The 11,901-nt window shown below is 37.8% G+C and overlaps 1 protein-coding gene across 2 annotated transcripts; it reads left to right on the top strand.

The window, feature by feature from the left end:
• The first annotated feature begins 145 nt into the window (after positions 1-145).
• LOC127421389 (acyl-protein thioesterase 2-like) lies at positions 146-11,159 on the top strand. 2 transcript variants are annotated; one of them, XM_051664413.1, is made up of 10 exons: positions 146-324; positions 1,876-1,968; positions 2,673-2,704; positions 2,795-2,860; positions 3,289-3,336; positions 3,727-3,797; positions 4,056-4,129; positions 5,159-5,260; positions 8,109-8,285; positions 8,589-11,159. In XM_051664413.1, the coding sequence occupies exons 2-10, from the start codon at positions 1,891-1,893 to the stop codon at positions 8,637-8,639; spliced, it is 699 nt and encodes a 232-aa protein (XP_051520373.1). In that variant the 5' UTR covers positions 146-324; positions 1,876-1,890; the 3' UTR covers positions 8,640-11,159. The 2 variants fall into 2 exon arrangements, with proteins under 2 accessions (XP_051520373.1, XP_051520374.1); XM_051664414.1 differs by lacking the exon at positions 146-324 and adding an exon at positions 332-1,746.
• The last annotated feature ends 742 nt before the right edge of the window (positions 11,160-11,901 follow it).

The raw sequence follows: 11,901 nt of genomic DNA, 5'->3' as shown, positions 1-11,901 counted from the left end.
CAAGACATGTTTGGCAGGGTAATCCTGTGTAATGTATTTTTATGATACTTCTTTGACTTCATTATTGATAAAAAAAAAAAAAAACATTTTTTATAGCTGTAATAAATACACGTCAACAGAGAAGTCCCGTTTTCGACAAAAAAAAAAAAAAAAAAAAAGGCTATAAATGAAAAGTTATACAAGGTGTATAATTGATTCAACATTTCCTCGTGAAACATTTCAAGCGCACGCGGTGAACAAACGTGATGACATCACGCGTCTGTTGTCTCCGCCCCTCTCCGGCAGTAGGAGCGGAAGTTCCGTTGTGACCTGGGATAACAAGCGGTGAGTCAATAAATGTGTAGCTATTGGCAGCATTTTATTACTGTTTTTTCTGCTTGAACCCTCAAAATGTAGCCTACCCCCTGATATGGGTGTTATTAATCGTTATGAAGGCACCAGTTTGTCGTCGAGCGACGTAGTAGTGAGATTATGCTCGGGAATAGAGAGATGCAGATAGGTCCATCTAAAACGCTGTTGATTCATTGTGGAAAATAATGCAGGCGAACAAGATTAAGCGATCTTGTCGCTGGATTATTTATGAAATGACCTCGCGTCTTTATTTGTACATTAATCCCGTCTTCGTTTCTGCCTACCTGTTAAATATGATCTGAGCTGCGCCCCGCTCTCTATTGTTTTTCATGCCCAGCCCTTTCTTCCTCTTCTTTTTGAATATATTGTGATCGTGGTATTCATGTGCACGCGAGGAATCTGCATTGGTTTAGGAAGGATCATCGCAATGACGACTTTAAGTCGATCAATGCAGTGACTTATACATTAGTAAGCCGTGCTGTTATCAGAAAATTGATAATGCATCTTGATTAGATGAAGGAGAAAAAAAAAAAGCCTGTTGAAAGACCAACTAAAACCAGCATTAGATGGTTGACTGGTTTTTAGAGGGGTTTTGGTCACTTTTTAACTGTTGAGGCTGGTAGACCAGCTAAGACCAGCCAGCTTGGGTTGGTTTTAGCTGATTTTTAATATTTTTTTTCCAACAGGGAATTTATGTTTGTAGTAAATTGGTGTAATCATTTTCGTGTGGCTCCATATTTTCCAATTCATATTTTCTGTCTTTTAATAGAGGTACTAAAGAGGTCATTGGGGCAGGTGATTTGATCAAATTATTAGATGATATGTAGCCAGTCCAGGAAAGCAGAGTGACCCACTAAAGTGATAAGGGGAATACCAGTCCTGTGGAGATTATTGAAGTCGTTGAGATTTAGGGCTGAACTTATAATATGGTTACACAAGCCACTCACAGACAAATCAAACCATTACATTGGAGTGTATTTGCCTCCTGCAGCTGACAGAATTCAATTTCTCAACGCTGTCATGTGGTTCCAGGAAAACAGGGACCCGTGGTTTTCATTTAAGCTTCATTAGAAAAGAGTTTTCTTGGCACTTGCGTTAAGTAGACATCTGCAAGTACAAACTTCTGATCTGCACAGCCACCAGTAGAATTTAGCTTCTCTCAGTATGATGAACTAAAGCTTCAGTGCTTATTTAGCAAGCTAAATCCCTCTTTAATTTCACCTTTCTCATTTCCCGTACACATTTACTGTAGATTCTCTGCAGGTGGAATAGGGCATTTATAGATTTAGACATGCTTGAATCACTTTGCTAGTTGAAATCTGAACGGCACTGGTGATTAAATCAACTTTTGTTAATCATTCTGCAGCCTGCTGACAATTTCTCTTTCAATCGCTGGTTTGTATCTTTAAGAACCATTTATCTAATGCATATTGCCTGGGCCTATGTATTTTGTCACTGCATTTCGCACATAATCATGTTGTACTGATCTGTTTTAAACTATTTGTTTTTGTATTATTATAAAAGCACTCCTCACATTGTATGTGTGGCAACAACATGTCTGTACCTCTGCTCGCCGAAGCCGTGACTCTGTCTGGGACGGAAAAGGAGACAGCTGTGGTGAGACACCAGTCAAATCATTAACTAATGTGAAATATGCCATCAGTAATTTAAAGTTTCCTTAAAGAGATAGTTTACCCCATGTCGTTTCAACCTGTATGACTTTCTTCTGTGGAGATGTTCAGCAGAATGACACCCTCAGTCACCATTCATTATATGGAAAAATGCAATGAAAGTGAACGGTGACTGAGACTAGCATACTGCCTAACATCTGTTTTTTTGTTCCACATGAGAAAGTCATACAAGTTTGAAACAACAAGAGTGTGAGAAAAAGAAGTTGACAGAATTTGTATTTATTATCATTTAAATACTATTATTAATGCACTAATTTCTAACCCTTTAATAGATTTTCCTACCACTTTTTTCTCATTGTAGTCTGACACTAGTCTGTTAATCTTCCTGTCCATTGGACACACTTTAACGGTTTTCTGTTTGGTCTTCTTAGTCTTAATCTTCAAATACCTTCCTGTATCTTTGATGGAAGAAAAGAAGGAATACATTTACAGACAGCTTAGGTTTAGAAATGCTAACTTCATATAAAAAAAAACCCCAGCATCAGTCAGCATTAAACCAAAAAAATTACCCATTTCCTGAATTACACCATTCTTTTTTGACCTGTTTTGTACACAAGAAACCAAGCCCCTTATGTAGTTGAGGGCTTTGCCGAGATAATAGTTTCACGTCACTCTCTGTAAACTTTGCAGGTGATCTTCCTTCATGGCTTAGGTGACTCAGGGTAAGTTCAGTTTACCTGCCTGTTGATGAATCATTTAATGTACTGCAACCTGTCATGTAAATAACCCTGTCGTGTCACTTATTTACCCAGACATGGCTGGGCCGATGCCATGATGTCTATTCGACTGCCGTATGTCAAATACATCTGCCCACACGCGTAAGTGACAGCTGATGAATTGCTTATTATATTCATATTTCATTCTTTGTTTTGTTTTAATTTTAACATAGACCAGGGGTTCTCAAACTTTTCAGACCAAGTACCAGGTCTGATCAAATCAGAGCATCCAAGTACTACCTAGGTATCACCGTAACCGCAGCTACGTTGGGCTGTAATCATTATACTAACAAACATATAGATTAAAATTGTTAGCACAAATTAAACAACATATTTTTTATATCAGATTTGAATTTTTAAATATTTTAAATTCCAGGAGTCATGTGGCATACCACCTGGAGGCATACCACATACCACTGTTGGTACACGTACAACGTTTTGAGAACCACTGACATAGAATGTCATGACATGTTTTTAGGTTCTTCTGACTTTTAGTTTTTCACATTTTAGACTGTACTTTCTTTCTTTAGACCCAGAATCCCTGTCACACTCAACATGAAGATGACCATGCCCTCATGGTAAGTTGCCTCTGCTGTGGATAACATTCGGAATTTTTAATTCTAGTACATTAACCCAGTGGTGTAGCCAAGGGTGGGCTAGGCCCACCAAGAATATTAAGAGATTATTCTTTGACTTCAAATTCATATTTATAAATTAGTTTAAAAATGCATTAATTCTGATTTCTGAAAGTGTGAAATAACTTTTTGAATGCGCCACTTCACTGTTATTAAGGAAAATTTGGTAAAAGATTTTGGGTGAAAACTTGGCCCATCCATTTTTATTGAGACCCAACCAAAAGTAATTTCCTGGCTACACCCTTGCATTAACCTAATGGTACATCTAACCTAAAGGGGTTGGGGCCCCTTTAATTCCTGTATAACTCTTGCTATTTTTCAATTTTTTTTCAGGTTTGACCTTATGGGTTTAAGCCCTGAATCACCAGAGGATGAAGCCGGGATTAAGAGAGCAGCAGAGAACAGTGAGCAAAAAGTTTTTCTTTTTTTTTTTTGGAAACACATGCACATTGAAGCTGTTTCCTGGATGCAGCATGAGCCTTGACCAGACTAACAGGGATTTTCTTCATAAGTGCATAAATGATGCTATCCATTTAGGTTTGGACTGTGTCAGCAAATTTGAAACCACATAAAGAAGCGTGTTTCTGTAACACTATACTGCTAAATAATGAAATTTGATTACATGGCACTTTGTTACATAGACTGTTCATTCTCTTCAACAGTAAAGTCCATCATTGATCATGAAGTAAAGAATGGGATACCATCCAATCGTATTATTCTTGGTGGTTTCTCTCAGGTAAGTGATCCACTCTGGGGGTTGAATTCACTGAACACTTGCGCCACTTTTGGCACGCAGCATCTCGGGTTAAAAACCTGTGTCTTTATAGGGGGCCTGGGTAGCTCAGCGAGTAAAGACGCTGACTACCACCCCTGGAGTCGCGAGTTCAAATCCAGGGCGTGCTGAGTGACTCCAGCCAGGTCTTTTAAGCAACCAAATTGGCCCGGTTGCTAGGGAGGGTAGAGTCACATTGGGTAACCTCCTCGTGGTCGCTATAATGTGGTTCTCGCTCTCAGTAGGGCGTGTGGTGAGTTGTGCATGGATGCCGCGGAGAATAGCGTGAAGCCTCCAAGCGCGCTATGTCTCCGGGGTAACGCGCTCAACAAGCCGCATGATAAGATGCGTGGATTGACGGTCACAGACACGGAGGCAACTGAGATTCGTCCTCCACCACCCAGATTGAGGCGAGTCATTGGGAATTGGGCATTCCAAATTGGGGAGAAAATGGGAGAAAAAAAAAAACCCTGCGTCTTTTAACGAACCACCTGCAATTATAACCATGTATATATTTATATGCGCAGTGTAGTCTTGTATACTATTGTGCATTAAAAATAATGATTCAGATGTCTGGATCACAGTGGTGGAGCGGTGCTGTACAGTCCGAGGAAAGTGTAATAAATTGCGGTTGTCTACTGCATTCCTCACACAAGCTAGCACTCAGAACTGACCTGCAAGATCGGGAATTGTGCTGAATGCGAATTGTGTTCAGCACTGTATTTTGGGCATGTTTGTGCCGTTAACTGATTTGCATAATTTCTTTAGTAAGTGAGGTTCTAAAACAACGCAGAGAGCGCATTCAAATAAACCACACTATCAGCAGGCGTAATTCAAAGTGAATTACCCCTGAATGTTTGTACTTTCAATTGAGATTGCTGACATGAAGATGTGTTGCAATTCCTGTGTAGTTCCTAGTTACATTAATTTGATACCTGTTATAGGAGGAGATTATATAAGAAGGAAATGTGTTTCTTTTTGATTGATCTTCAGGGTGGAGCTCTCTCTCTCTACACTGCTTTGACCTGTCAACAGCAGTTAGCGGGTGTTGTTGGGCTTAGCTGTTGGCTTCCACTTCACAAAACCTTCCCACAGGTACAAGACATTGGACTAAACGAGTTTATGTGAGAAAGTGACAGAAACATGCTGATTACTGCATCCGCTGTCATTGTATATTCTTCATCAGGGGCCAGTTGAACTGTTTTTACAACCACGAATTTGAACTATATCATAATTAATGCATGGACAGATCTTTTCAGAGATTAGCGATTCATCTCTGCTTCATACCTAGTGCTCTCCAGGTTTAGTGGAGTAGGAATGTCTCAGAGTGTATACCTTGAGAACTGCAATTTTTGCCTACAGATCAGGCAGGCAGCAGTCCCGTTAAGAGGCCAGAGACATGACGAGCTGACTTAGATGTTATTAACGGAATAGTTCACCCAAAAATGAAAATGCTTTTTTTCAAGTACCTCATGTCATCAAACTCAGATGACTTCCTCCTTCAGCGAAGCACAAAAAAATAAATTTTTAAGAATATCTCAGCAGTTTGTGTCCGTACAAAACAAGTAAATGGGGTCCAAAACTCCAAAAAGCACATAAAGACAGCATGAAAGTAATCCATACGATTCAAATTGTGTATTTCATGTCTTCTGAAGCGATACGATAGCTTTGAATGAGAAACAGACCAAAAATTCAGTCTTTATTCACTAAAATGTTCTGTTCCACTTAGCTCTTCTATGCTTTCTTATTCCGCCCAGCTCTCTGTTTACAATAAGCTTTTATTGGATCACACATGCGTCAGTTCTCACGTGGACATGCACATGCGGCAAATGCAAGGAGGTGTTATGCTGCCTTTATGTCCTTTTTGGAGCTTAAAAGTTTTGAACCCCATTGACTTGTACTATATGGACAAAAACAACTGAGATGTTCTTCAAAATATCTTATTTTTTGTGCTATTGAAGAAAGAAAGTCATACGAGTTTGGTCTGGCATGAGGGTGAGTAAATGATGAGAGAATTAACTTGAACTATTGGGTGAACTATTCCTTTAAATATAAAGACAAAAAACACATAGCAATCAATTCACATGTGATATTTGTAAATTAAGTCATTTCAATTGACCCTTCGCCAAGTCCCACCTTAAAAGCGCTTCTGACCAATCCTGTCTTAGCAACTGTTGCCCTGCCACCATTACTCTGACACGCGTTTGCTATTTTCCAGTGACAACCTATGGAAGTCATGTGTATTTGAGTACTTTTAAGCAGGATTTTATCAAAATAATCTAAAAAATGTTAAACGCGTTTTTGTCGGGTTATTTGTAATAGTGACACGAGTTACCCAGAGAGGATACACGCAGTGTTTTCTTTCTTTTTTTAAATAACCTTTAAAAAAAATCTGGAGAAGAGCATGTTACGGATTAAACTGTGTCAGCCCTCATTCCCAAATGAACATTTAACATCTGCAACACCTCCTACATTTGCTTCAAGGTAAATTAAATCTAATAATTGAATGTTTATTCATTTATGTATTGATTCAAGTCATAATAAAAATGAGTGTGTTATGAGATGTTATAAACAGCTCTGTACACATACACTAATGTTATTAGATGTGTAATTGCTATTAAATGAAGTTTTTCTCTTTTCAAGTGACTAATAATCGTTTGCCTGGATTTTGATTCACAGTCTCCACTGTTTTATTTAAAATTTTATTCCCTTTTCTCCCAATTTGGAATGCCCAATTCCCACTACTTAGTAGGTCCTCGTGGTGGTGCTGTTACCTCAGTCCGGATGGAGGAGGACAAGTCTCAGTTGCCTCTGAGACAGTCAATCCGTGCATCTTATCACGTGGCTCGATGTGCATGACACCGCGGAGACTCACAGCATGTAGAGGCTCATGCTACTATCGACTATCCACGCACAACTTAGCACTCGCCCCATTGAGAGCGAGAACCACTAATTGTGACCACGAGGAGGTTACCCCATGTGACGCTACCCTCCCTAGCAACAGGGCCAATTTGGTTGCTTAGGAGACCTGGCTGGAGTCACTCAGCACACCCTGGATTCTAACTCGCGACTCCAGGGTTAATAGTCAGCGTCAATACTCGCTGAGCTACCAGGCCCCTGTCTCCACTGTTTTTAATCAAATTACTGTGCCATTTAACAATTTCTCTGACAGAAAAACTACAGATATATATATATGCACATCACAATGTCACTCTTCATACCAGCCCATGTAAATACTATCCATTCCGTTTATGAGAATATTTTGCCCAAAACCGCGTCCTTCACGGCAATCTTCCATTCATTCCAATGGGGAGTTCTGCAGAGCTTGTCAGAGCGAGCAGCCGTAACCAAGAGGGGTGGAGCTTAGCCAAGGGTCAACTGAGTTACATGAGCAAAATCAAGAGGTTGTAACCAAATGTTAATGAGGAATACAAGCATGCAGTCTTGTTTGTTGTTTCCATTCATGTTTAAGACCTGTAAGGGGCCTTTCACACCAAACACATTTTTGCGGCCATCTGTGCTGCTTTTTATGTGTGTTGTTTTTCTATGTAAACATGCTAGATCGACCTTGAGCGTAGCGCTGTGTCCTACTGTTTTTTTCCCCCCAGTGTCTCGCGTACTATGCGTAGGAGCGTCATAATTGTTAGATGCCGTGTCAAGTTAAAGAGTTTCAACTTTTAAGAACGCGTCTCGTGACACCTGCATTCTGTTCTGTTCATGCTGCTGCTTCTAGCGTTTTTTTAAACACTTTTAGTCTGAACAGTCCCTAATAAGTCAATTGGAAAAAAATAGGCTACTGTTTAACAATCATTTAAGAGAAGTACAGCATAACATTAAAGGCCAAACCAAAATGCACAAAGTGAAATTTGATTTGCAGGCTGGATTTAAGGATAAACTGTAACCACTGTTTCAGTACGTAACCATTCTTTTTTGGATCCATTAGGCTGCAAGTGTGAGTGGAAATAAGGGTACTCCCATCCTGCAGTGTCACGGAGAAATGGATCCCATGATCCCGGTGCAGTTTGGGGCAATGACAGCAGAGAAGCTCAAGACCATTGTCTTTCCAGAGAACATCACCTTCTGCACCTATCCAGGTCTCATGCATAGCTCCTGTCCTCAGGTTAGTCTCTTATTTTTCCTATGTCTTTATTTGAATATCTGATGAGCATTTATTATGCATGTATTACAAGTCCTTCACTGTATATTACTAAATATTGCTGAGAACTTGATGCTATATTTAGTTGGAAGCAAAATCCTGCTTAGTTCTTATGATTGCATAAGTTGAATGTTTAAGCCAATTCATAATTGTACGTATTAGCCTACAGATCTTGCTAATTTAATCTATTAAACTATTTTATTCCATGTGTTCGTTCATATTACTTCTATACCTAACACAAATGCTTCTCTGTGATTAACTTTACAGGAGATGTCTGCTGTGAAGGATTTCATTGAAAAGCAGTTGCCCCGAATCTGACCTCATTTTAACTCACTGTGACCCTTAGACACTGACCTCTCACCTCTGGCCTGCCATTCTCCCAAAAGAAACAGCCATGGTCCCCTACAACACAAAAATACACACATGCACATACACATAAATATATACAGTCATGCATGAACATTCAGTTGTAAATACTATGAACATGCAACACCTGCATACAGTGTCATCTCACACCTTTGTTTGTAATTTCATACATCAATGGACATTCATTAAAACTTAGAAGTGTTAGAATTACATGACAATTTGGTCATTGAACATCTAACATACAATAATATTCCACCAAACTCTTAGGGTCTTTTCTTCAAGGGAGACTTGCTGACTTTTATTATACATTCCTAAAAACATTAAAGGGATAGTTCACTCTAAAATGAAAATTCTGTCAGCATTTACACACCCACATGTTGTTGCAAATTCACATGACTTTGTTCCGTTGAACACAAAGAGAGATGTTTATCAGAATGTTTGCGTCAGTCACCATTTACTTTCATTGAATGGGAAAAAAAAGATGAAAGTGAATGGTGACTGAGGCTATTTTTCTGCCTTACATCTTTTATTTTCCACAATAGTCATAAAGGTTTGGAACAACAATAGGTTGAGTAAATAATGACAGATTTTTTACAATAATTTTTTTAATTGAACTATTCTTTTAAATCCTCTCTCTCTTTCTCTGTCTCTCAGTAAGCAAGGCAGTATGGGTAACATTGCATTAGACAGCTCCATTACACAGAACTCTGGAGAGTTCAGCTGCTTCAAGTCTGTGGTGTTGGAGGAAGTTAGTCAGAGCTGGTGCCGTTTGGAGTGACACACGTCACAGTGCTCTGTACGCTTGTCCCACAGTGTATGCCCACGGTGGGGATTCATCGGGATGCTGCATTTCCTACTTGTGCTGAAATATCTTCTTTTTTTTAAACTAGAATAATGAGAAAAGCAAGCGAAAACCGCACAAAGAAACTAAGCAAATTAATCTTTCAAATCTTCCAGTATGTTTTGTTCTTCTAAAACAGTTGATGAATTAACATCCAGAATAAGAATATAAAATTGTAGTTGGTAGAATTTTTTATTTGTGCCATATTTATGAAATCTTGTGCAAAGTTCTTTGTGTCTGTGTATGAATTTTATTAAGTCTGAGAGTTTATGGCTTTGTAACATGCAAGTACTTATTTTAGGGTAAGCAGCATTGATAACACTTTACAATAAGGTTCCATTCATTAACATTAGTTAATGCATTAGGTATAATGAACAAAGTATTTTTTACAGCATTCATTAATATTTGGTAATGTTTGGTAATAAAAATACAATTGTTCATTCTTTGTTAGTTAGTGCTAGTTCGTAGTGCATTAGCTAATGTTAACATATACAACTTTTGGTTTTAAAAATGTATTGCTATATGTTGACATTAACAACCAAGATTAATAAATGCTGTAGAAGTATTGTTCATAGTTCATGTTAACTAACATTTTTAACTAATGGAACCTTATTGTAAAGTGTTATTGCAGCATTATAAGTTGGCTTTAGATAATTGTAAAATAATGCTATGTGCTTGACATCACTTATTTGTAATAATCAAAGTGCATCACTCCAGACGGTGCCAGTAATAACTTGCTGTTGCTTTAAATAGAATCCCAAATCCTCCCTAATTCCCTGTTCACTTCATAGCTACATCATCCTCCATCCATATTACCATACACTTTCAAGTGTTCTGGGGTCTCAGATTGCAAATGTATATACATTTCAGGTTCCATATTATTACATAAAAGTATTGTTTACTGACATGACCTATAACAACAAATGGAATGGTACGGTTATACAGCAGTGCTAGTGGAAGAGGTGGTGGATTGAGCCTGCTGATATTAAAGAAGCATAAAGTAACCTTGATTAGCTATTGAAATTGAAAAACAAGTTTGCAAAAAATGGATGCTATGGTCTCTCTCACAGTTTGCTTGTCTACATTTGAAAATGTAGACACATAAAATGGTTTGTGTGATAACTAAACCAGTTGTTTGCAAAGTAGTGAATGTTGCTTTTTTTTAATCTAACTAGTTGTTCTTCAGTATATTGGTTTAGTGTTACTTTATCTTTTTAACACTGTTAGTGAGTCCATTTGACTGACTTCCATATTTTCTTAAGCTATGACCCCTCTTTTCTAGTTGGTATTATTCTTTATAATCAGTTAGCACAATTTTTAGCTTTGGACAGGTTTCCTACATGCCCTATGGCTTGAATGTTTATTGTATTAATCATGGGCATGCCAGGCACAAGTCAGTCAAAAAGAAACTGGCAGTTTCTTTGGGTTTTGCAGTGAACTTATCAGTCTGTTTATGTCTACCTGAGTTGTATTTTGTTGTTGGTTTTTTGTTTTATTATTTGTGCTCATTTAAATAAAACCAGTTATGTTCTGTTGTTGTCTTTATATTTGATAAAGTGTACTGAGGGACAATTGGTTCTTCAGCAATTTTCCCGAAATACATGTATGTGAAATAAATGATGCAAATTACAGCAGTGCTGTCTTGCCAATTTTTGTTCGCTCTCTGAAATGTGTCATTTTAATCATTTACATTAGGTGTCACAAAAAATGCCTTCTTAGATAGGTTCAGAATCAGATAGGTCAATGTAAGAACTGCTATTTAACCCCAAAAAGGTAGTTGTATCCTGGGGAATGGAGCACCGAGCAAGTGGGCCATATTTGTGTGAAAATGGTTGAAAAGGGGGTCCCAGCAAATACTAAGATCGTGTGACTTTGTATAAGAAATCTGGCATCAACTCACAATCTTTATCTAAATGTGACATGGTAGCATTTCGTGAGAAAACCGCGGTAAATGTTGATATATTTTACATAACTATATTTCGAGAGACATTCTCTGTTTAAAATGATTTTTATTATGTTTATGTTAGAAATGTATTAATTCAATATTTATATTTTTCATAATCTGACAGAATGTCTGTATCTCAGGGAATACATTGCTCTTTTTGGGATAGCTTATAAAAAAAGAGTTCAGTATATGCATAAATAACTACCTTCAATTGTTAAGTTTTAAGTAGTTGTGCAATTTTTATTTTTAAAATGGATTTTCATAGTTTAAATATTGAAAGTATGGGTCTGGGACAAGGCTAAAACTATAAAAATCTCTAGGCACCATAAATAGGCATATGAAAATGACCAAAAATCAGTCAGTTTTAATGTGACCCTCATATTGGCCTAACAAATAGTAAAAAAAAAACAACAACAAAAAAACAATAG

The sequence above is a fragment of the Myxocyprinus asiaticus genome, chromosome 30, assembly GCF_019703515.2.
Source record: "Myxocyprinus asiaticus isolate MX2 ecotype Aquarium Trade chromosome 30, UBuf_Myxa_2, whole genome shotgun sequence".
In the NCBI taxonomy this organism is placed as follows: Eukaryota; Metazoa; Chordata; class Actinopteri; order Cypriniformes; family Catostomidae; genus Myxocyprinus; species Myxocyprinus asiaticus.
This window is presented reverse-complemented; position numbering and strand designations above follow the sequence as displayed.